This window comes from Glandiceps talaboti, chromosome 12, assembly GCF_964340395.1.
Source record: "Glandiceps talaboti chromosome 12, keGlaTala1.1, whole genome shotgun sequence".
NCBI classification, from domain to species: Eukaryota; Metazoa; Hemichordata; class Enteropneusta; family Spengelidae; genus Glandiceps; species Glandiceps talaboti.
Window position 1 is genome coordinate 5,577,173 of NC_135560.1, and position 26,731 is coordinate 5,603,903.

At 35.3% G+C, this 26,731-nt stretch overlaps 1 protein-coding gene across 2 annotated transcripts; it reads right to left on the reverse strand.

Annotated features, from left to right (window-relative positions):
- Positions 1–1,754: 1,754 nt before the first annotated feature.
- Positions 1,755–25,965, reverse strand: LOC144443416 (stimulated by retinoic acid gene 6 protein-like). 2 transcript variants are annotated; one of them, XM_078132885.1, is made up of 19 exons: positions 25,850–25,965; positions 24,237–24,338; positions 21,978–22,047; positions 21,496–21,581; positions 17,774–17,916; positions 17,221–17,387; positions 16,550–16,675; positions 16,209–16,303; positions 11,638–11,729; positions 10,742–10,803; positions 10,195–10,288; positions 9,408–9,483; positions 8,747–8,840; positions 6,388–6,436; positions 5,889–5,997; positions 5,633–5,734; positions 5,270–5,433; positions 4,587–4,754; positions 1,755–4,009 (listed from the first exon to the last, which is right to left on the reverse strand). In XM_078132885.1, exons 2-19 carry the CDS (start codon positions 24,305–24,307, stop codon positions 3,759–3,761), a joined length of 2,019 nt encoding a protein of 672 aa, XP_077989011.1. In that variant the 5' UTR covers positions 24,308–24,338; positions 25,850–25,965; the 3' UTR covers positions 1,755–3,758. The 2 variants fall into 2 exon arrangements, with proteins under 2 accessions (XP_077989011.1, XP_077989012.1); XM_078132886.1 differs by lacking the exons at positions 10,195–10,288; positions 10,742–10,803.
- Between the last annotated feature and the right edge of the window lie 766 nt (positions 25,966–26,731).

Below are 26,731 nucleotides of genomic sequence, written 5' to 3' on the forward strand. Positions count from 1 at the left end.
TCCTCTTACCAAAAACTGAAGTGCCTGTCAGTCCCCAGTGTTATTTATTGTGACATCCTTAAAGTCTAAATTTACATAACGCATGGCCAATGGCCGAATAATTATTTCTGGGCGTTGTCATGCCCTAAAAGTATTCTCAAAACATTGATGAATGATCACTATGAATCCTAGATATTTATGAAATGCAGACTGTCGTCTCATGTATTCGAGTATGCTTGGAATCCTGTGTGGTCTGAATCCGATATCCTTGAGACAGTCTATTGACCTTTCAGTCAAACTAGGACATGCGATGTTGTTAAAATATTAAGTTTACTGAAAATATGAATATGTCATCTGTGACAATAGCAGCCCCATGCGTCTGTTTATAGAACTGGCAGTCGTATACGAAATGGGTTGTGTTTAGCACGAACCCTAACAGTTCAATGACGTCATCCACTGTCATTTCAATACGCCGTATTCCGGTTATCGAAGAAGCCCCGAAAAGATAAAAGATATGATTGTTTGGCCACTAGGGGCGCTGTTTTAGAACCGGAAGTGAGGGCCAGAATTGTAGAGCATTGTTGCAAAGCATCATAGAGTCTATAGGCATCGTAACCACTGACTAAAGATTTTCTGTCATTCCCCGTAACTTTACGCTATAATATTGCATTATCGCCCATCAAATAACGAAATAGCAAATTAACCTCTTGTTCTCCTAATATTTCGCGTAAGTTTGGCTCTGCAATTCGACCGTGAGGAAAACCCAAAAGTAGCAACATTTTGAAACGGGTAGTACACTGACATCTCACTCACGTTTTCAGTGTGACCTCGTCCATTTGCGTTACCGTTGGAGAAATTGTAGCGATTGCTTCCAGTCAAACATCGGAACGGAAAAAGGTACAAAAACAGAGGAAAGAACCCTCAAAATCACAATATACGCTACAGTTATTGCAGCTTGTATAAAACCAATCTGATTAAAATCCTATGTAGATGTCGGCTAATCGTTCATTGCTATTTTACTTTCGTTATTGTGCCTGAATTGACCTTCGTGGTACATGTTTGATCGCCTCCTCTACCGATCAGGACAAAAACGTAAACATGTACCACGAAGGTCAATTCAGGCAAAATAACGAAGGTAAAATAGCAATGAACGATCAGCCGACATCTACATCGGATTTTAATCAGATCGGTATAAGACATGGTATGATGAGTGAACCACGTAAACGTTACATGGAAGGCCGATTCATTGAAGGGGTGGGCGGTGTGGTACAACAATATTTATGATTCGTTGCCGACTTCAATGGGGTTTTTTATACACTGATGGTCCTGAATGAAGAATAGCAAGCTAACCAAAGTGTGATAGTAAAGATGAGTATATCAATACAAATATGTTTATGCCAACTTATAACCAGTACATGAAATGTTTTTTTCCGGACAAAGTTTTATGATTTCACCCGTGGTGCTACACCACTGTTCTAATAAACAAGAAAGGCCTAAGTATGCGGCGACATCAGTTACAATATAAACATGTGGCTTGGTAATTGTCGACCGAACTCTCAATATTGCAATGACTGTAGCTGGAAGCTGTTCAATCTGATTAAAATCCGAATAATGGATGTAGATGTCGGCTAATCGTTCATTGCTATTTTACCTTCGTTATTTTGCCTGGTATTATTTTTCTTGGTACATGTTTACATTTTTTAGCCTGATCGTAGAGGAGGCGATCAGGCAAGCTAAAAAATGTAAACATGTACCAAGAAGGTCAATTCAGGCAAAATAACGAAGGTAAAATAGCAATGAACGATCAGCCAACATCTACATCGGATTTTAATCAGATTGGAAGCTGTTGTCAGATTTGTAATTTTCTAATCGTTCTTTTGTCAAGCAACAGACACCAGTAAGGTAAAGAAATATGTTTATCATGTATACATCGGGTATATTTCGAAGGTCCTCCGTCCAACTTTCAATGTTTCCGCTGTCGATTAGTTCTATATTTTGATGCTTGACATCCACTATTCGTCTCCTCTTCCGTTCTCTCAGAAAATTATCATTTTCTAGTGTTTCAAGACCAAGGTTTACAGCATTTCTGGCGATATCTAGTAGATTTAGAAGTAGTAATTTTCCACTCTTTTATGAATGCACGGAGTTCTTTTACGCCCATTTTGTTGACAGCTTCATACATCGCCATACTATTAGATGCCATGACGAAAATTCTGGCCCTCACTTTGTCAGATATGGTGCGCCCTCTCGCGATACTTTCCTGCGAAACAACCGGAAGTTCGATAACCGGAATACGCCGTATTCTATAGATCACTTGGTTGTATCGACAATTAATGACACGTAATGCAGCCTGCTATGTGAAACGTTTCAAACTCCGTAGTCGTCTAATTCATATGCGTGTGCTTTGGGGTCCCACACTACGAAATCTAGCCAGTAACTAATGACGCGCAAGGAGAATTTGTTTTTGTTTTTACGTAACGTGAGATCTTTTTCCTCAAATGAACTATGGTGATATACAACCTGCGAAAAAACACAGGTGCGATTGTGTGCTTGTGGTAAGCAGCAGCAACACGGGTGTTAGTGCAACTTAGTGTGAGACAGGAAAATTGCAGGAAAAAGAAGAGAAAGCAATGGCAAATGACAGATGATACATAAGAGTAATCCAAATTCAAATTGCATGGTTCTATGCCCATGACAACACCCAACTCGTCTCCCTTACATTCAAAATGGGCTCAGTCTGATCAAAGTAAATATCACGATAATAATAGCCAATCATTACAAACTACAAATTTAGACCCTCCCACACTCTTCAACCATTCTAAGACTCTAGCAACACCAGATCCCAAGGGAATTGGTTGTTCGGGTATGTGTCATATAGCTAGTTACGGTATTTGCGTAAATTTGAAACACCTGCCAGAGAGTTGATGACGTAAATGTCACGTGATCTAAGGTAGTCCCCGTTCAGCTGTGGCTCTGTTATTTTGAAGTGCGGTCAAATCTGTTCACCTTGAAACTAATATAAACCAAGCATTGGTGTAAGAAACCAAACCACAGTCGTTTGTTTGGGTATGTGTATGTTTATGTTTATTTTTGTTTGTTTGTTTGTTTGTTTGTTTGTTTGTTTTTAACACGCTTCATTGGGTCTATGTGATTATTCTTTTTTTTTCATAGTAAATGGTATGACCATGGAGGTGCAATCACAATAGTTCTAACTCAACGGCTTGACTCTGAGAACTGAACCGTGACTACCAACTCTGGGCAAGTCATAATTGTCATAGACTATGTGTGAGTTCTTACGTACCCAAATTCAGGCATTTTCATCACTGTACCACTGATATTTCTCGCTGTTATGCTAGCATCTGCTGCGAATCGGCAATTGGGATGGTTTGTTGTCACTGTTTTCAAATGTTTGAAATATTGAGGGAATCCCTGTAGATCAAATCCCCAGCACGTTTGCTAATGTCCAAGACTAAATTTCCGTGTTTGTATAATATATGCATTTGCGAAGTTAGTCCCTTGGGGGACTTGTTGCCTACCCTTATTCTTTCTACTATCTAGAGTAGTGATGCCGTCTAAAAAATGTGAATGTACAGTACTATTGTTTGTTGTAAATACCTTAAATGAACGTATGTGATACTAAATGTTGCCCTGTGGCTCAGTGTGAAGGTGATAGCTTCATTAAGGTTTTAGTTATCCCAGACCAGTGTAATAATCTTACGTACAACCAACAAGAGAAATAAAAACTTTCAAAATTGAAAGCTGCAAAACTACAAAAATAGTCACAGAACTCCACTAATGCTACGAAAATTCGAAAACGAGGCCACTGCTGGTGCGACTGCGGCTGTAATGATGTCATCAATAACAATATCAATGTTCTCTGCTAGAGATGGTCGTCTGCTTATTGCATGGGAACGTCTAAACTGCAAACCTGGGTTTCTGACCAATGTCAAAGCCACACGCCAACGGTTCCGGATCATTTGTCGACGTCTAGCCTCTGTCATGATACGTTTTGAACTTGGTGCAGTATCACCTAAACAAATAATTGGACTAATATTTTAACTAAGTATATTGCTTTATCAAAAATATCGTGCAATATTTACAAATTGACTACGTTAGAAAGGCGACAATTCGTCTGTTTATATCGCGATCTGTGATTTTACTTCGCTGTCTCACTAACCGCTTTTAATGCTAGGTTAGTGACACATCATTAAACACTATAAACAAATGATAAATGAGTATGGCACACACTGCACTGTGGAATAGATTTCCTAATGTGTTACGGGTTGTGTACACAGAGATTCACTATGTGTACCACTATTACTAAGGAAAGCAGGCTATCAGTTTATCACGGTCAATGACTACACACTATGATTCACAATGTGTACCGCTATTAATTACTTAGGAAAGCAAGCTATATAATCAAACTAAGATAAGCAATGTGTGGCAACATGGTGGAAACTTGCTATCAGAGACGCCACACTAGCAGTGTGAATGTAAGTTCACCAATGTCATTTGATAGCTAACTTCAAATGTGTGCGTCTATATTAGCTTGCTGATACCTTGATATCCGTAGTAGTAAGTGAATACATTGCAATACATATGCCTACCGTCCCCGATTTCCATGTTGACTACAAATTCTTCTCTTGTCATTGAGTCACGTCCACTTGTCGGGGTGTTGGTATTGGTGCTTTGCAGTAATAAATTACAGAATGTTACCAATATTGGGTGAGTATGAGCGTTTTCTAACTGCAAGAACCCAACATATGCTCGAAAACCTGCAAGAAAATTGTTGCAACTTTTAACCAACTATCGAAATTGTATAGGTAGTAATCGATGCTTCGATGTTCAAAACAAAAGCATGCCATTTTGTTAAACGGATGTATGCATTTAACACGTGACGTTGTGTCGCAAAGTTTTGGACGAGAACTTCAAAGTTTAATTATGCGCAGGTCCGCAGTATTGGGATTTTTTAATAGTGAAGTCAAGTTGCCCGTCTCCGATTATTTGTTTGCTGCAAATGTATTAATTATCCACTATCCCAAAGGCACCACTGACTGGAATATAGTGAGGTGCATTATTGTACGTACATAACTTTACTAATTGATAGAAATTCTAAAATATTATATAAAATTCGAAAATAAAATATATAAACGCCAAATGGAACACACCGAAGTATTTTCACGGTCAGTTAGACTATATTTTTCATGCACATATACTTTGCTAGTGAAATACCTAAGATGTGATTGACATGCGTTCTCTTCCAAAACCATCTGAGGGGGCTATAACTTACCCGGGTCAAATCTCTCGTATTTTCTCGGCAATGTACTCTGATCAATACGAGATAACATAAACGCACCAATCACAACTGACTTCAGTATTCTCATCAGACATGAATACATTCCAAGGAAAACGTTGTAAAAGAACATAAAATAGGTGAAATTGTGGAACAGTCGTCTAAACGAAAAGAAAAACTCAGTGTCAGGAAAGACAAACGTGTGAAAATTAAACTGTACAACGTCACCGGTGATGCAATAATATTGACCTCACATACAGTAAAGGTGACGTCATTACCATCAGCGATAATGAATAATAAATAATTTTCGTGTAAAAATTATGATATATAAATTATAATATTTTTAATTTGTTCACATACCTATTATTAAGGGCAAAGCTTTTGCCACGATCCTGCAGGAAGGCAAATCTCGCCATAAGATATTGCCCAAGAGTGACGACGAGGCCAACGGCAATGACGGGTCTAGAAAGCAAATCGATACGTAAATATTTTACACGTATTTAATTCGAAGAGCCAAAAAAAATGTCGTTCTCTTTGAGGGAAATAATTACAGATATAAATCAATACTTGGAATGAGACCAACAAACAGATTGGAAAGTTTGTACACTGTACTTACCCAAAACTTTCTAAGATTGCAAGTAAAAGTTGTCTTCCTACCGGTGTGCCAAACGATAGAGCTACAATCTCTAATCCGATCCATAGAACGAAAAACTGAATGAAGTATCCTGTAATGATTAATTGTGGGATTAAAAGATACCCATTGAATTATTGACACACTTTTCAGATAAAAACCTTTAGTAGTAGGTAGTAAATACCTTACCATTTTATTACGATGTGAAATATTCAAGTAATTTCATATGATTGATCTGCGCACTTGGTGTATATGAGTCTGTCTGTCTGTCTGTCTGTCTGTCTGTCCATCAGTGTTTGCGAATTGCTTGTCAGTCTGCTTGTCTTTCTGTCTTGCTGTCTGTCTGTGAGTCTGTCTGTAATAGTTTTGTTGATTCATTTGTATGGAATGACGATCAAATCGTCTAAAGTGTAAAATAAACAAAATTTGAATTGGAAGGTGTTTCTCATCAAGGCTGTTATGTATAATGACGTAAGTTACCTACCCCATGCCATGTAGGCCGCTTGGAAACCAATGTAGCGACTGGCGGAAACCTTTAATGAAAAATACAACAACAACAACAACAACAACAAATAAACAAAATAAAAATGATATTTTAATAAAAGTATGGCTACTTTTCTGTTAATACTGTAACTCTTAAAATCATTCTCTCAGATAATATTTAATCATGATCTTTTTATTTTTATAGTTAACGAAATACGATAAAATACATGCCCTGTCAATATTTTAAGATGTTTTGTTCTTGGGTGCGCACGCACGTGGAGTACCGGGTCTCGGGTCTTTTGCTTACTTCCAGTGAATGCGGTAACAGTCTTGTACAGCAGAAACTGGAGGGTTCTTTTACTTATTTAGAAATACGGGGTTTACACCCGTGTTCAAGAAATAACATGACAAGACTACAATTTATACAAAAATGTACCTGATATGTACAAAGCAATTTACAAGACGTGAATAATGCATAATATAAATTAGGTATATCATTTGTCACGCATTTGAGAGGGGTTTGTATTTTTAAAAAATTGAATGGTCTTGTGTACATCTATGTTGAAAAAATCGCAATTGGATAAAATATTATCCAAAATATTTAGAAAACACAAATGGGGATTTTGCCTAAATATCTCTATTCTATTTTTACCTCCCGTAAGGGTACGGGAGGTATTAAAAGGGGAAGGTGTGTCTGTGTGTCTGTCTGTCTGTGTGACCGTGTCATCATTTTCTAAAAATCGGCTGGCTCAATTGTAATGAAATTTTGAATATATAATCGTTAGGGTAATAACTAGACCAGATTAGGTTTTGAGCCAGATCTGTTAATGTTTAATTAGAAAATTTGCATATTAATAAAATCAGCTAATTACGCAATATCTTAATATAATTTAGTACAATTTCAATATAATTTAGTATATTCGTTCAACATAACAACATACATTTGTCCTATAAAATTCGTTGATGTATCTTACAGCGTTAATGAATTCGAATAATTTGCCTAATTAATTATTTTTGGTAATAAGGCTATATCTTAAGAATACATACTTTAAATTCAACATAATTTAGTACATACGTTAACCATATTGATAAGAAAACACATATGTCTTATCAAGTTTGTTGCTGCACCGTACAGTGTTAATGAATAATTTGCATAATTAATGATTTTCGGTAATTAGGTTATTTCTTAAGAATACATACTTCAATTCCAATATAATTCAGTACACACGTTAACCATAACAATCACATATGTCCTGTAAAGCTTGTTGGTATACCTTTCAGTGTTAATGAATAATTTGCATAATTAATGATTCTCGGTACTTAGGCTATATCTTACGACTGCATACTTCAATTTCAATACAATTCAGTACACACAATAACCATAACAAATTGTGTATGTCCTATAAAGTTAGTTGATGTACCTTACAGTGTTAGTGAATAATTTGCATAATTAATGATTTTCGGTAATAAGCCTATATCTTAGGACAGACTGCATACTTCAATTTCAATACAATTTAGTACATACGTTAACCATAACAAAGCGGATATGTCCTATAAAATCTTTTATATAGCTTAGTTTTAATGAAAAATTTGCATAATTAATTATTTTAGGTAACTAGGTTGTATCTTAAAAATGCAAGCTTCCAATTTCGTATAATATCATACGTACATCATAATAATACGCACCTGTCCTATGAAGTTTGTTGCTACAACTTTTTCCTTTAATGAGTATTTTGAATAATGAACGATAGTCAGTAATTACGCAGTATCATACATTCTTACATACATTAACGACGCTTGTCCAAAAATCAAAGCCTGTTACCATAGTTTTTTAGTTTAATGAGTTATTTGCATAATTAGTGGTTCCCTTACGGGAGGCATTCACTTTAAATCTGGTAAATAGGTATATCACTTGGCCACTTAATGTCACTTATTGTCCCTTAATGTCACGTATACGAACATTAGAAAACATAGATTTCTGTTTTGGTAACCCTTTTTGTGATGTAGATGATCATAAAATCAATTTGTAACTGAATGCTGAGATAGGCCCAAAATAATTATTTCGATTTCATTCAATATTTGTAGGTCTACCCCTTTTTCGCTTGGAAACTCGAAAGTACAATCACTTGTGGATAAAAGTAAATAATTATTTGGTAACATAAATTCCAGCGATTGCGTGCCAGGTGTCGGTTGTATTTGAATAAATAGAATGTAACAATTATTGCAGTTTGAATGTCAAGTTGCAAATTGTGTGCCAGGAGAATACCTTAAAATTTTACTAAAAACATTTGAACACATATGACACGTCCTATGCGTCAAAAGGTAATATATAATTAAATGCTAGATAAAAGTGTACATACCACTCTCGTAGCAGGCGTTATGGCTAACTTTCCACCCTCTGCAACTGATGGTATCAGGGAATGATCACCCCTGTACACAGCCAACATGTTTTCCCTAAAAAAATGCAGATGCATTATTAGGTACCTTCAATTAAATTCTTTGTTTGCCGTCGGAGTGCGAGTATAGGTTTGACGGTAGATTTAGAAGAAGTACAATCAGAATTACTGAAAATTTCCGAGGAAGGCTGTTGTGTTGTAAATGGAAAAACTGCTCAAATATCTTCAGAATAACTAAACATATTTCTATATAGTTGTTTAAGATAAATCAAATGATAGACTTTGACAATATAGTAGATTTAGGTACAAACTTGAAATAGATCAAGAGAAAAACATGCTAGCATTGTGGGTTTTTTCTGATTTTGTTTGTTTCCATGTTTCTCTGGTAGGTTTTGTTCAAATTCAAGGACGGCAACAAAGTATGTATTTAACTGTTGGAGCCTTAAGGTACTTCCTTCATGTTTTTTGCCATTAACATATTTATATTTATATTTCCTTCTGTGATTGGTCAACGCCATTTGCCTAATACTTGAAAAAAGTTTTCTTCCACCCCATTTGAGGATAGAATTGATGCAATAAAGTTAGGACTTGCATCGTTCTCATTTTACAGTTTTACACTACTCACCTGTAATTTTGCATGATAAGAAGCATCCCAACGATGGAAAAAGCAAACGTCAACGCTGCTGACAGCTGCAACATAACTGTTCAGAAGATACAACCCAATTGGTACATGATATACACTGTTAATTTATTCAAACAATGTTACAAATTTTAGGTTATTAATACTTAACTGAAGTGTACGACTTTCTTACAGCATATAAACCAATAAAACTTTCCGCGTATCTTTAGTGCCATAGCTTTCAGCCATACATGAATAATGACACGTTCAAAACGATACGACATGGTTTACCTACTACCCTGTTTTCTGAACTCATGGCAAAATGCAGAGCAAAATGGAAGAAATGCGAATAATGTTCCAATAATTAGAATTTAGCCAGTGACAATATACTGATGGTCACAAGTTGCTCTCTAAATTAAAACTTCGTTAAACCATAGACAGTGTCTATGGTTAAACATATATAATTATAACAATGTGTCACATCACGTTACGTCCCGTTACATCACGTCATATCCCGTCATTCGCTCCACTCCGCATCGTCACGTAATGCCCCGCCGAGCTCACTGCCCCACCCTGCCCAGCACCACAAGTCACTCACTGTCACATCGCATCGCATCACGTCCAATCACATCACATTACTTCATATCACATCACATCACATCACGTCACATCACGTCACGTCACATCACATCACATCATATCATCATATCACATACATATACATCCAGGCTTGCAGTGGACATGTAGATATGTCTATCTACGTTATATGGCATCATATAGCACGCTGACTTACTAATTGTTAAATGAATCCAGTAGCGGGTGCCTTCAATTCCTGGAATTTCCATTTTGTCTATTTGATTCGCCATGAACAGTGTAAACAAAAACAACTTCCATGTGGTAATAAAGAGAAGTAGATAGGTATAATGTTGGTGTAATTATATACCTGATTCCAATCAAATAGGGACACGTAATATTTCCTAGATTCTTGTTTTCCTTCTCTACACTCTCAAATCTTATTTAACAAAGTATATTAAATATTAAGTGTATACTAGATATATTAGCATGATTCGTGTGAAATTTTCCTTAGGAAAACAGCAATACACCATGCCCCTATGCACTAAACTACTGCTGATATACTGCACACAACGAAATATGAATAGTTAATGATTAGCTGATTTTGATGATAGTGAAACCTTCATGAAAGGTGACGAGCTGGAGGAAAGTGTTTAACTATGTTGAGTCAAACAATGTATCTCAAATCTCTTAGATTAAAAAAGAGAAAATCACAGCTTGCTGTGCATTGCTATCTAACTCATAAAATTGAATTGAGTTATTGTTACCTCGTAGATGACAATAAATGCTATAACCATTGTTGAAAGAAGACGTGTTGAGTACCTGAACCCTATCGGGGGGAAAATATAGAGGAAAATTGAGACCACGGAAAGACGTTCATAGTATTAAGGAATTTGTATGCAAACACTATAAAAAGGTAACATGTGTAGGAGTAGCGAACATGTAGGGGATCGTGTAATAATTTGAAATAAGAATTGACAGAACGTTCTTGCATGAAAGCACTAAGGATGTGACATTTTTGTGTCGTTCTCCCAGAATGAATGACACTGCATTGCATTACACTGGATTACACTGTATTGTATTGTACTGTACTGTACGTACACTTTATAAACACTAGATGTACCAAATATGATAGTGAAGGACGTGACAAATAGCGGTAACATGAATAGTATGGAGGGTATGCAGACTTAACAAGGTGAAGACTGAATATTACTTTTTGCAGGTACTCCGTATAGTCTGCTTTTAATGTCAACTTAACGACATTTAATTTCAAAAGGAATTTTCCTACCATAAATCTGTATTAAACTATGCTTTTCATATTGACCAATGGAAACTGTTTTGAATATAGTATTGCTTTTATGTTAACTCTCCCATAGACACATTGTATATGATACTGTACAAGCTTAGAGCAGACAGTGAACTAGAAAAGAGGAAGACGATTTCATTTGTTATTCAATTCAATAAACAGTGGAAAAAAGAAACTTTATTTTGTTTATTCCAACACCATTAAAAATGTAGTCTAAGCCCAAATATTCGCTGCTCCCTGTGACTTGACACAGCAATTTATGTATTATGTATTTATGTATTGTGTTAGTTGCCTGACACTATATGTATTACTCACATACAAAGGGTTTTTGAAAAAGCTGTGCAAATTACTACTCACCTGGTCTGGGCACGTAGATTTTATTGAAGATTGTCTTGAAACGTGACTGCCATCTCTCGCAAATACTTAATTCTCTCTCGTTTTCAGGAACCCTTTCAAATAGAGAGGTGCATATAAGTTGAGTATATACGTATTTGGATGTAGTAGTGTCACAGATGACATGTTTATATTTTCAGTAAACTTAATATTTTAACAACATCGCATGTCCTCGTTTGACTGAAAGGTCAATAGACTGTCTCCAGGATATTGGATTCAGACCACACAGGATTCCAAGCATACTCGAATACATGAGACGACAGTGTGCATTTCATAAATATCTGGGATTCATAGTGATCATTCATCAATGTTTTGAAAATACTTTAAGGGCATGATCACGCCCAGAAATAATTATTTGGCCATTGGCCATGCGTTATGTAAATTTAGATTTTAAGGACGTCACAATAAAGTACACTGGGGACGGACAGGCACTTCAGATTTTGGTAGGGAGACTTGGCTTCGCGGGAAGTCAATGAACGAGGCACTATGCTGGGTGTTTGCCTAAATTTCCAGTGTAGATCTTTAAACACTGTGTGTAGTCTGAGCTAATTCCCTTTAAAGTTCAAGTGTGATCCTGGTACGTACATACAGAAGTTGAGTCAGATATGAGATATGAGAGTGATTCGGGTGTTATTACTTGGTCTATCAGCTGTGTGCGAAGATCAGTAGTAATATTGGTGGAGAATCCGGGCATTGAACAACAGAAAGTAATAATGGTGGCGATCCGGGGCTTGAACAACAGAAAGTAATATTGGTGGCGATCCGGGGCTTGAACAACAGAAAGTAATATTGATGGAGATCCGGGGCTTGAACAACCATTTGTGTGTATGATGAACCAAGTTTGAACCTTACGAAGACTTACTGACAACCTTTAAGAAGAAAAACACAACCCCGCTGGGTGAGTAAAACAAATTAACACTGTAACGAAGAAACAATGATGGAAATCTGGCCTTGCACGAGAAGAAAAAGTTTGTACAAAAAAAGATGCGGAGAAGATTCAAGAACTTTTCGAAAGGAAACTTTAACGATTATGTTCCAATGGTGGGAATGCTACACGAACTAGAACTGATAACATTGCAGTAACGGAATATAACATTGCAGAAGAAGAGAATGTGTCTGAAAGCGTGGAATTTTGAATAACGAGACAACGATAACGACTATGACAAACTTTAAGTGAAGCCATCAACGCGACCAGCTGACATTCGATTGCTACAAGCACGAGTATGAAGAACACTTTAATTTTCAACAAAAAAATATCGGACGCTTATACAGAACGCAGCAGTTTGCATGTGAAGTACATATTTAAGACTTTTGACGGACAAAGAACTCATTAATCATACGGTAGTAAATTTTTTTTTAAAGATTGACATTATTATTATTGCTCAATTCATTTCTATTCACGATCAGCGAGTTTGTTACTGTGTGTACAAAGCTAATCATGAGAGACATGTGTAAGAAATAATAATTGTATGCTCGATTTAGTTTGACGACGAACAATTCTGGGAATCTATTTTCTTACCACAACCATTTCAGTGATGCTGTTTTACATCTCAATGGTCGCGTACAAGCAGGAAGAATAATATTGATTTATCTATGGAGAAAATTTTAGTTTTAATAAGGATATTTCTTGAAGTATGGAGTATTGGAAACTCCTTGAAGTTTTGTTGACTCTGAGTTGTAGTGAGCCGAAAACGCTACAGATAAATGCGTTGCTCACACGTTGAGTATGATTTTGTGATGTAAGGTTCCTATGGTAAAGGAAGGAACCATGTTGATATAGTATTTTATTGAATCTGCAGTACAAGATAAATATTTGATTTTCAAAATTTGAGTGTAAAACAGAGATCCGACCGAAATGAGCTGTGTTATTGTCTATACAAATTTCCTTTCAAATTCCGCAAGAATTTATGAAATTCCTCAGAAAGGACCATTATCACTTGAGCTGCGTGCATAATTTCTAGTGGTATTGATTCAAAGGGTATATTGAATTGCAATGAGAAAATTGCCAACCTACTTATGGTCGATCAGATTACTTGTAATGAAAACTAAATTGACTTATTGGATTAATATTAATGGTCTTAATAGTTCTGTACAAGTCGTTAACATACTGAAGATGTCAAATTTTAAACATGGATGAACAGCTAAGATGCCTGTAATGTTTAAATAATGACGTAGGGTTTCTTACACGACAATGGTTGTGTTGGCGCATGACTTTTCTTGATGACTGTAACAGCTGACTAGTTAGTGTAACTTAAGGATATACATTAATAGATGTAAGACAATATATTTAGGACAGTGTTCTTGATAGCTGATATCAGGGTGAAATCACAAGTTACTAGACTTAGATTACTTGAATAACATTGACTGGTTAATTTTGACTTCACTAAACACAGACGACGCCAATGACATAAATAGTTTATCACACACTTTTATGCTACACCATTTTTTCATAATATTGATTTCGTCTGCAGTTAAAGATTCAATTTGGAATATGATCACGAATATGGCATGCTGACCGTTTGTCAGTGACAATTTTCAATATTGGCGTGATGAAATATTTAAGAGTTAATGTTTATTCATAGAATAGATATTTAATGTCATCATTTGATTTTACGAGACAGATACCTACATTCCTTTCAGATAGGAATACTTATGTTATAATTTAGTTATGGACACGATGAATCGGATATAACTTGGTCAACATTAAAACATTCTCCTATTTATATTTCTTTATGTTCAACTTTTAAATGCTGCAGATATAAAATTCCTAGCAAAGTTCTTTAGACATGAGAATTCTATTGATGACTGTACTTGTCTGGTAGTGTTAATGAAAATACAGGGGGCCCGAACAGTACGTTATGGATGGTCATATCTATCAGTATGATTGTGTGAATGATTGAAAAAGACTGGCCAGTCGAACGTATGTTTGTGATGTGATTGAGAAGTACACAATTCAATAGCCAACTCAGGATATAATTATTCTACAATTCAATTTTCTAATTATCTGTGATGTCTCTCTTTGATGTCATTTATTCATTAAAGTACATGTTGACGAAATAAGTATATCTGGTTCGGAATTTGAGATTTTGGCAATCTAAGTTTCCAAGGGTCGTATAAATTTTACATTTCTAACACTTCATACGAAACAGCATTAATTACTTCTAAGACTTTTCAATTTTCATTTATGAAGGGTAAATTATTTTTTAGATATTTTAGTCTGTAACGAGGGCGTTACAAATTTTGGAAAGAGGGGAAAGTGTCACAGATGACATATTTATATTTTCAGTAAACTTAATATTTTAACAACATCGCATGTCCTCGTTTGACTGAAAGGTCAATAGACTGTCTCCAGGATATTGGATTCAGACCACACAGGATTCCAAGCATACTCGAATACATGAGACGACAGTGTGCATTTCATAAATATCTGGGATTCATAGTGATCATTCATCAATGTTTTGAAAATACTTTAAGGGCATGATCACGCCCAGAAATAATTATTTGGCCATTGGCCATGCGTTATGTAAATTTAGATTTTAAGGACGTCACAATAAAGTACACTGGGGACGGACAGGCACTTCAGATTTTGGTAGGGAGACTTGGCTTCGCGGGAAGTCAATGAACGAGGCACTATGCTGGGTGTTTGCCTAAATTTCCAGTGTAGATCTTTAAACACTGTGTGTAGTCTGAGCTAATTCCCTTTAAAGTTCAAGTGTGATCCTGGTACGTACATACAGAAGTTGAGTCAGATATGAGATATGAGAGTGATTCGGGTGTTATTACTTGGTCTATCAGCTGTGTGCGAAGATCAGTAGTAATAGTAGTTGCTGTAGTAGGTACAGAAAGTATTGTACTTACTGAAGTATACTTAACCATCACATGTAATTGACTGAACTCAAACCTGATATTACTGAAAAGTCATAAACGATCTGATGACGGAATTATCATACGTATCAAGAAATGTTCCATCGTCGCAAACCACGGCCTCTTTTATACGATACTGTCCAAAACGAGCCGCGCCGTCAACAGTTATGCAGTGTCGCGGAAGAAATAACAGCTCTGGTTTGCGAGAATGGAAATATTTAGGAAACAATTCTGTGCAATCAACTGTTCTAACAATGTCAGAAGACAGTTCTGATGTTATAGACGACATGCATCAGCATTAACATTATTTATTATACTAAGATGTGGTTTTATTTATTAGTTTCACTTGAGTAAAAAACTTATATACTCAGCTTGTGCCACTTTAACTGAGGAGAAGACAAATTCTCTAAGGTAACAGGTTTTACTAAAATTTAGATTTGAAAACATAAACTTGGAATATTAAAAGATCAAAACTCTGTGTAAATAAGAGAAACTGCATACACCACTTGTCTTAACTGAATGGGGGCGAGATTTCATTTTTATTGAGATTTTACGTGATTCATTCATTGAGGGGCAACGTGGCAACATTGCATCCGTGAAGCCCTGGAACAACAAACATTTCGGGACATTTATTCACTCTGGGGACAAAATAATAAAAATCTAGTACTTACTTTTCGTTTTGTCTTTCATTTTTCAACGTATTGTGTCCATATAAGAGTGTTTTCACATATTTGGCTTGGTAGGTTTTTGACATTCTTTCAACAAACTGTTCAAAGTATAATGAGACAGAAGTTAGAAGTTCACCCAAACAAGAAGTTGACTTGTATTGATTGATAAGATGTTTTATTATTGATGTATATCACTTATTGCATTTTAGTATAATCTGTATAACTTGAAACTCCGATTTCTAAGTTCATATATATCGTCATTTTGAAAGTTAATTCTGAGAGTGTGACGTCATGTCATCCTCCTTGAACGTGATATAATTATCAAATGCATCAAGAAAACTCACATTTATTTGCAATTGACCTGTATCTCTGTACTCTAAGAGGAGTTTCACCAAAAAGACTGGAAATCTCACTGATAGAAATACAGCACATAATATGACGGGCATTAATAGCAAAAATGTCATCCATACCTAAGAAAAATATAAGGAAGATTCGTTAGGGATTGAGATGGAGGTGGGGTGGGGATGGGTGTGGAAAGAGGAATTACGTTGAAAACAGAGAAAATATGTCTATAGATCAAAATGGACCTTATATGGATAATGTGTAATTATAATAGTAACATCATTGTAAAACTGAATGCTCACTGAGTCAAGTTAGCTTGGCTGAATAACTATTCAGTTCCATACTGAATCTGGAGTGGAGATGTGTATTTTCCCTTTTATAATTGTCACATAAAAAGTTTTTAAAGTTATCTTTTGTACCAGACTGGCTGCCATTTTGTCATACGAGAGAAGGTCGTGAAACAAAGTGACTTGCATATGCAGTTGACAGTGTCTAACATAACTTTCCAAAATTTTGTTAGAATTATTACTTGCATGATATGTGTAAGATTTATCGTAGACAGAGACGCAAGTACACACGGACGGGTGGGACTCAACATAGTAACCCCCGCCTATATTCCCCACTTTGTCCGTTTTAAGGGATGAAAAGAGGAACATAAATAGATATATCGTACCGGAAAGCCCCCCGTACACAAAAACAGCTGCAAAATCTGATAGCTCAGGAAGATCCACGAGTAGATGGTGCCAATGACGTAAGAGACAATAGACTCCATGGTAATACACACAAACACAGGATAGTACAGAATACCGTAAATAAGAACGATTAAAATCAACACCAAGACTGTGGAGATAGAACAGTGATTAATAGTTACTGGAATTGGCCCCCAGAATACAACATGTCTTGGAAATACTGAGTTCACATAACAGATACGTGTGTCGACTCTAATAAGGCGATATAAGGTATACCACTGATAAGCTGGTGTTGTGTACATATTCTAATTATCTTTTGTACTTAATTCAGAGTCGATATGTGAGCACTGATGTTTTGTCTATGATTCTCGCAAAAGTTTAAAACTTTATTTCCAAGATGCATACTACAGTAAGAATCTATTCTAATCTACAAATATAAAACTGTGCTATGAATGACAAGATAATTTTGGATCTTCTTACCAATTTGAATATAAAACTATTATCTTAAATTTTGTTATTGATAACATTTTAAATTACCTTTGCCAATTGGTCCTAATCCACTGAAAGGATTACCAATAAACAAGCTTTGAATAAAAAAACTTGCTACAGAACCGGCCGCCAACCCAAATGCTGCTGCATAACTGTATCGATATTTGCGATCATCTAGTACATTGACAGGGCTACAAATAGACAAAAATGAGCTATCAAATTAGATCAATTTTAAAAATCAGCAGATACATCAAGATACTATTTATGTACAATACGGTCATAGGCATTGACATTGGTATGTAATGGAGTTCTATCCTAAGTTTTGGTTTGTACCTGTCCTAACTGGTCGAAAGATATCTCGCCGCCGCAATAAATTATGAGAAATAAAATGCCAGGATGTAATGTCTTTTATTTGTCAATTTAGTCACACAGATGTAATATTTGTTTCTTTTCTTTTTTCCCCCACATTTAAATATTTAAAGAATGTTGTCAATTACCTTTAAATGATGGTCACGATAAGTTCAGTAAATATAAGCAGTAAAAAGGCAAGGAAAATATCAAACATATAGGTGAAAGGCAAGGGAAATATCAAACATATAGGTGAAAGGCAAGGGAAATATCAAACATATAGGTGAAAGGCAAGGGAAATATCAAACATATAGGTGAAAGGCAAGGGAAATATCAAACATATAGGTGAAAGGCAAGGGAAATATCAAACATATAGGTGAAAGGCAAGGGAAATATCAAACATATAGGTGAAAGGCAAGGGAAATATCAAACATATAGGTGAAAGGCAAGGGAAATATCAAACATATAGGTGAAAGGCAAGGGAAATATCAAACATATAGGTGAAAGGCAAGGGAAATATCAAACATATAGGTGAAAGGCAAGGGAAATATCAAACATATAGCTGAAAGGCAAGGGAAATATCAAACATATAGGAGAAAGGCAAGGGAAATATCAAACATATAGGTGAAAGACAAGGGAAATACCAAACATTAGGTGAAAGGCAAGGGAAATATCAAACATATAGGTGAAAGGCAAGGGAAATATCAAACATATAGTAAAAAGGCAAGGAAAATACCAAACATTAGGTGAAAGGCAAGGAAAATATCAAACATATAGGTGAAAGGCAAGGAAAATATCAAACATATAGTAAAAAGGCAAGGAAAATACCAAACATTAGGTGAAAGGCAAGGGAAATATCAAACATATAGGTGAAAGGCAAGGGAAATATCAAACATATAGGTGAAAGGCAAGGGAAATATCAAACATATAGGTGAAAGGCAAGGAAAATATCAAACATATAGGTGAAAGGAAATGAAAATATCAAACATATAGGTGAAAGGCAAGGGAAATATCAAACATATAGGTGAAAGGCAAGGGAAATATCAAACATATAGGTGAAAGGCAAGGGAAATATCAAACATATAGGTGAAAGGCAAGGGAAATATCAAACATATAGGTGAAAGGCAAGGAAAATATCAAACATATAGGTGAAAGGCAAGGAAAATATCAAGCATATAGGTGAAAGGCAAGGAAAATATCAAGCATATAGGTGAAAGTCAAGGAAATATCAAACATATAGGTGAAAGGAAAGGAAAATATCAAACGGATAGGTGAAAGGCAAGGAAAATATCAAACGTATAGGTGAAAGGCAAGGAAAATATCAAACGTATAGGTGAAAGGCAGGGAAATATCAAACATATAGGTGAAAGGCAAGGAAAATATCAAACATATAGGTGAAAGGAAAGGAAAATATCAAACCGATAAGTGAAAGGCAAGGGAAATATCAAACGTATAGGTGAAAGGCAGGGAAATATCAAACATATAGGTGAAAGGCAGGGAAATATCAAACATATAGGTGAAAGGAAAGGAAAATATCAAACGGATAGGTGAAAGGCAAGGAAAATATCAAACGTATAGGTGAAAGGCAGGGAAATATCAAACATATAGGTGAAAGGCAAGGAAAATATCAAACATATAGGTGAAAGGCAAGGAAAATATCAAGCATATAGGTGAAAGTCAAGGAAATATCAAACATATAGGTGAAAGGAAAGGAAAATATCAAACGGATAGGTGAAAGGCAAGGAAAATATCAAACGTATAGGTGAAGGCAAGGAAAATATCAAACGTATAGGTGAAAGGCAGGGAAATATCAAACATATAGGTGAAAGGCAAGGAAAATATCAAACATATAGGTGAAAGGAAAGGAAAATATCAAACCGATAAGTGAAAGGCAAGGGAAATATCAAACATATAGGTGAAAGGAAATGAAAATATCAAACATATAGGTGAAAGGCAAGGGAAATATCAAACGTATATGTGAAAGGAATATCAAACATATAGGTGAAAGGAAAGGAAAATATCAAACGGATAGGTGAAAGGCAAGGAAAATATCAAACGTATAGGTGAAAGGCAAGGAAAATATCAGACATATAGGTGAAAGGAAATGAAAATATCAAACATATAGGTGAAAGGCAGGGAAAATATCAAACGTATATGTGAAAGGAATATCAAACATATAGGTGAAAGGCAAGGGAAATATCAAACATATAGGTGAAAGGCAGGGAAATATCAAACATATAGGTGAAAGGCAAGGAAAATATCAAACATATAGGTGAAAGGCAGGGAAAATATCAAACATATAGTAAAAAGGCAAGGAAAATATCAAACATATAGGTGAAAGGCAAGGAAAATATCAAACGTATAGGTGAAAGGCAAGGAAAATATCAAACGTATAGGTGAAAGGCAGGGAAATATCAAACATATAGGTGAAAGGCAAGGAAAATATCAAACATATAGGTGAAAGGCAAGGAAAATATCAAACGTATAGGTGAAAGGCACGGAAAATATCAAACATATAGGTGAAAGGCAAGGGAAATATCAAACATATAGGTGAAAGGCACGGAAAATATCAAACATATAGGTGAAAGGCAAGGGAAATATCAAACATATAGGTGAAAGGAAAGGAAAATATCAAACATATAGGTGAAAGGCAAGGAAAATATCAAACATATAGGTGAAAGGCAGGGAAATATCAAACATATAGGTGAAAGGCAAGGAAAATATCAAACATATAGGTGAAAGGCAAGGAAAATATCAAACATATAGGTGAAAGGCAAGGAAAATATCAAACGTATAGGTGAAAGGAAATGAAAATATCAAACATATAGGTGAAAGGCAAGGAAAATATCAAACGTATAGGTGAAAGGCAAGGGAAATATCAAACGTATAGGTGAAAGGAAATGAAAATATCAAACATATAGGTGAAAGGCAAGGGAAATATCAAACATATAGGTGAAAGGCAGGGAAAATATCAAACGTATATGTGAAAGGAATATCAAACATATAGGTGAAAGGCAAGGGAAATATCAAACATATAGGTGAAAGGCAGGGAAATATCAAACATATAGGTGAAAGGCAAGGAAAATATCAAACATATAGGTGAAAGGCAAGGGAAATATCAAACATATAGGTGAAAGGCAGGGAAATATCAAACGTATAGGTGAAAGGCAAGGAAAATATCAAACATATAGGTGAAAGGAAAGGAAAATATCAAACATATAGGTGAAAGGCAAGGGAAATATCTAACGTATAGGTGAAAGGCAAGGGAAATATCAAACATACGGGTGAAAGACAAGGAAAACATCAAACATATAGGTGAAAGGCAGGGAAAACATCAAACATATAGGTGATAGGCAATGAAAATATCAAACATATAGGTGAATAAAGCTTCCTTTATTAATCAGTAACAAATCTGTACTTACTAAATTATTCCAGGTCGACCCTTTAGTTTATTCAACCATAGATACTTTCTTCGTTGTAGGAAACTTAGGGCGACAATCGTTGCAAACTATGAAAAGATAAATCGAAATATAACAAAAAGAATCAAACTTTCTATAAGTATGACTGACGAAAGAAGACTCGTGAAAAGCTGAAATAATATTTGTAAGAATGAGTAATCATTGTATCATATTAGTATATGTCACACTTGTATATGTAAAGTACGTTGGTTTCTTTCCTTTCAACTTCTTTCCTCCAATTACAATCGATTATAAGAGTGCAATGTTGAATAGGTACGTGATACTCTACTGATATGTAAGAATAAATTCATCATTTTGTTTTTCATCGCTTGTCAACAATGTTTTCTAATCTCTTCGTATAAATGGTACATATCTCTAAGTAGACTTTAGCAGCAAGTTGCAATTCGTTGATTGATTCCGTGATTTAAATGTTAACATTAACTTACACTTGCGAAGAATATCGCTATCTGAAAATTTTGGATCACTTCACAGGAACTGTCCACTTCGGGTGATACACTGCATTGTAAAACAAACCAGATACAAACTAAATGCCTCCTTTAAGGGCAAAACCATAGATTTGTGTTTCTACATAAATTGTTGGGATGCAAAATTCTGAGCTGTAGCCATCACACATAAAATACCTATTCATTGAAAAATCAATAATATGAAACTATATGAAATTTGAAGCTTGTATAATTATCGAAAAATCACTAATTATGTAAACTAACATTGAGATTATAAGCTACATCAACCACTTTCAAGGACACGTGCACTGCTTTACCATCATTGCAGTATCTGAAATTTAAAGCTTGCAATCTAAAGATATTGCCTAACTGCCGAAAATAATTAATTTATAATAATAATAAATAATAATAATAATAATTTATTTATAAAGCGTCAGTATCCACAAAAAAAATGTGATCAAAGACGCTGTAAGCAATTCATACAATACAAATATCACTTAAAAAGCAGTTTTAAAAAGTAAAGTTTTAACATTGGATTTAAAAGCAGATAAGGTAGGTGACTGACGGATGTTGAGTGGGAGATTATTCCAGAGAGTGGGGGCAGCAACACTAAAAGCACGATCACCATATGTCTTAGTACGTGATCGAATGGGGCAGAGTTTGAACTGATCAGCTGACCTTAAATTACGACGTGGAACGTATAGTTCTATCATGTCAGAAAGATAAATTGGTCGAAGCCTATGAATGGATTTAAAAATAAGAACTAAAATCTTAAAAACAATACGTTCAGAAACAGGTAACCAATGCAACTGATATAAAATTGGAGTGATGTGAAAGGTGATTTTGGAACGAGTTACAATTCTAGCAGCAATATTTTGAATACGTTGAATACGGTTGATTAGGTACTTCGGAAGCCCAAATAAAAGTGAATTACATGAATCTATTCGAGATGTAATGAATGCATGAACTAATTGCTCAGTAGCAGGTTGAGATAAATATTTGCGGATAAGCGCAATACGACGCAAATGAAAAGTGGCAGAACGGCAGATCTGTCCAATATGCGGCTTCATTGTCAGACAAGAGTCAAGGATCACTCCAAGGCTCTTGGCCTGACAATGGACGGGAATCAGAGCATCACCAACACGAATTTCTGTAATCGCTCTAGTGGACAGATCACCCGAAGTAGCAGAAAAAATAACAAATTCAGTCTTATCATCATTCAAACACAAGAAATTTTCAGACATCCAAGACCTGACATCAGAAATACAAAGTTCAAGATTAGAAACCATTCTAGCTTCATTATCTATAGTACAAAACATATAAAGTGAAGAGTCATCTGCATAAAAAACTATAGAGACATCCAACTGATTCATTAAAAGCAAAAGCTATGTCAAGAAACTTCATAGGACATGTGCGGGTTTTTAGGGTAAATATACCTGCATTCTTACGATAATACTCGATTTCTACATGTAATACAAAATAATACAAAATTTGAAGCTTGCATTCCTAATATATAGCCAAATCCAAAAACCGTTAATTATGCAAATTACTGATAACAACTAAAAACTAAGCCAATAGACTTTATAGGATGTATGTGTTTTGTATGGTTGATTTATATGCCATATTATATGAAATTTGAAGTGTTCAATCTTAAGATATAACCTAATTACCAAAAATCATTAATTATGCAAATTAATACAATGCCAACAGGATTTATCGTACATATGGGCTTATGGTAGATGTATGTATCAAATGTTGCGAATTTGAAACCTGCATTCTTACGATAATACTCGATTGCTACATGTAAAAGTCAGATGGCTCAAAATCAAAAGTTACAAAAAAGTTTATAGACCTGTGTGCTATGTTACCATCAATACCCAAAATTACATGAAATCTAGAGCTTACATTTTAAGATATTACCTGTTTGCTAAAATTGATTAATTATGCAAATGACTCATTGACATATAAACTAAGCCAACCAACACGTGTGTTTTGTTAGCGTAAATGTAGTCACCAAATTATAGTCTATTTACTGAAAATCATTAATTATGCAAATTATTCATAGGATGTTTACCTAAACCAAAACAGTTCTTTCCATTGCCTTAAGGAAGATGTTTAGCAAGTTTATCGATGGCGAAAATTATATATGACTTTAATTATTGGTTTAGATATTGTCTATGAAGCGAACTTGTATTATACACCTGACACGTACATGCACACATACACTCAGAGACAACTTACCTTGTTATTTCAAACGGAGACTCCGTGGGTGATAATGTTTCAATCGTTGTAGATGGAATGAGCTTTGCCATTTCTTAGGGATTTCGTTAAATCACAAAATAGCTGCAGAGAGAGTATCGAAGAATTAATAATGAAACAGATTGTGTAAATCACGTGCTTACTGTCTTTCGGACAGACAGACAGACAGACAGACAGACAGACAGACAGACAGACAGACAGACAGACAGACAGACAGACAGACAGGCGGACAGGCGGACGGACGGACGGAGACAGACAGACAGAAAGACAGACGAATTATTCTGAATGGCCAAAATTATGGTAAATAAATCTGCACATTCGCGGCATGTTGTCATTTGGTCGATAATTTTGAATGGAATGAAATATTGATAATATATATTTTTACGTTGCGTTTTGATAGCATGTAACACATATATGCATTTATGTATGATAAACGAATACAAACTTACAAATTACTCACGACATTCAGCAGTAAAGTATCATGACATGTTTTAAACTTGAAATTCTATATCATACAAATCGTATACATGATGCCTTCGAGTAGAAGGTAGCCTGTTTACTATTGTATTGAGATACATGGTTAGCTGGTCGAACCGCCTAACCAATATGTCTTCTCAACCCATTCAGACAGAACGACTGACTAACAAGCATGTAGACAGACAGACAGAAAAAAGTTTGGATCGATTTTTCGTTCGGTCTGTTTGAGGGTCAACGCGAACAACCACAAAGAGCAAGAACGAACAACGTGAATTCTGACTGCGATTCTGACTTTGCCTGCCCACCCTAGCCATTGTATCGTACAGCGCTAGTAGGTAAACGACCAGCCTCAGACATAGAGAATTCACTAGTGGTCTGAGGACCAGCTGACGATGTATCTCAACAACAGTGACAGTAAAGAGGCTACTTGCAAGCGTTCATTTTGGGTCACCATTATGACATTTTGTTTTGAGTGCATAACCCGGCCAGTAGTATAGAATTGGTATGTAATTGTTCACGCCTGAGTGCAATGGTTCTCACTCTAGCTCCTTGTAACACGAGGTTGTATACAGAATACTAATTCCTTTCAAAATAGTATGCCTTTATACAATTGTGCATGAATCACTGAAATGGCAGTCATCATTCACACAGAATATGACCATAGAAGTAATTATGTCAAACATTGAATCATAAATGTTTGAATCCTACTTTCGTTTTCACTCACTGTGTTTTTAGTTTTATCAGAAGCGATTGACGAACATATATTAAAACGTATAATGCAGGCAAGCGGTCGACAAAAGAAGATCTGCAGCAGCAACAGTAGTAGTAGCAGCAGCAGCAGCAACAACAACAATTTACAACAACAACAACAACAACAACAACAACAACAACAGCACACACACACATACGCACACACATACATACACACACACAGTCGACACTGAAGGGTTTTGCCAATTCTGTACGTCATTGCGATGAACACACCGATATGGTTGTTGACCTTATTTAGCCTTAGGTTTAAAACCTAGACATATTCACTAAATTTACACTGAACCACAATACTTGTGAATATATCAAATAACAAATACACTTTTGAAATTATAAAACTGTACTCATACCTGATAAGATACTTTAGCGGTTAAACATCATAACCTTTCATGTAATCTGTAATCTGGGCTGGAACATATATCACTGGCATAGGGTTATTTCAGGTTGGCTTTATATAAGAACGCAGCGTTTGTTTACCAGGAACAGACGCCCTCACCGTTCCCACAGAGAACGTTATGGCGAGAAACACGGATCTGATCACATCCTGCCAGTGCACCCACTTACAACCACTTGTTGCATATCGTTGTCAGTGACCCAATAACTCCGTGAAAACGTGTGCCCATAGTATGGCTTAAATGTTTTCAGAAATACAACGCATATGTCCTATAAAGCTTGCTAATGTAGCTTCTATCATTGTTATGACTTACTTCCATAAAATTATAATGAGTGTTGGTAATTTTTTAATATTAGACAATATTCGTGGAATGCAGGCTTCAAATTTCATATAACTTATTTTAAAATCGTAATTAGCACATACATATGATAACAAGGCACATGGTTGTGTCCAATTATATAATTTGTTGTTGTAGCTTGTAACTTTATGATTCATTTACACAATCAAAGGTTTTTGGTAAACGGGCAATATCTTATGAATGCAAACTTCAAATTTCATAGAATTTGGTACATGCATTGACAATAACAAAGTGTACTTGTCCTAAATTATAGTCTGTTGATGTAGATTTCGCATAATTAATGAGTCATTTGCATAGTTTACATAATTAATTTAATTTATTTTATCAATTAAGGAATACACCATGTATGGTAGCTCAGAATTTCGCATTCACACAATACATCTGATGTATACAGCAATACAGCAATGAACGGACGGAATTCAGTTTACATCTGGTTTCTTGTCACCAAATAATAAATGAATAAATAAATAATGAGATAAT

What these genes read in the sequence shown, in the direction of transcription:
- LOC144443416 (XM_078132885.1), bottom strand. Translation starts at nt 24,307, where the DNA reads ATGGCAAAGCTCATTCCATCTACAACGATTGAAACATTATCACCCACG. An exon ending in AATGAAAGACAAAACGAAAA is followed by an intron (nt 11,730 to 16,208) that starts GTAAGTACTAGA and finishes TCTATTTGAAAG; the next exon opens with GGTTCCTGAAAACGAGAGAG. An exon ending in AGCGGCCTACATGGCATGGG is followed by an intron (nt 5,998 to 6,387) that starts GTAGGTAACTTA and finishes TAATCATTACAG; the next exon opens with GATACTTCATTCAGTTTTTC.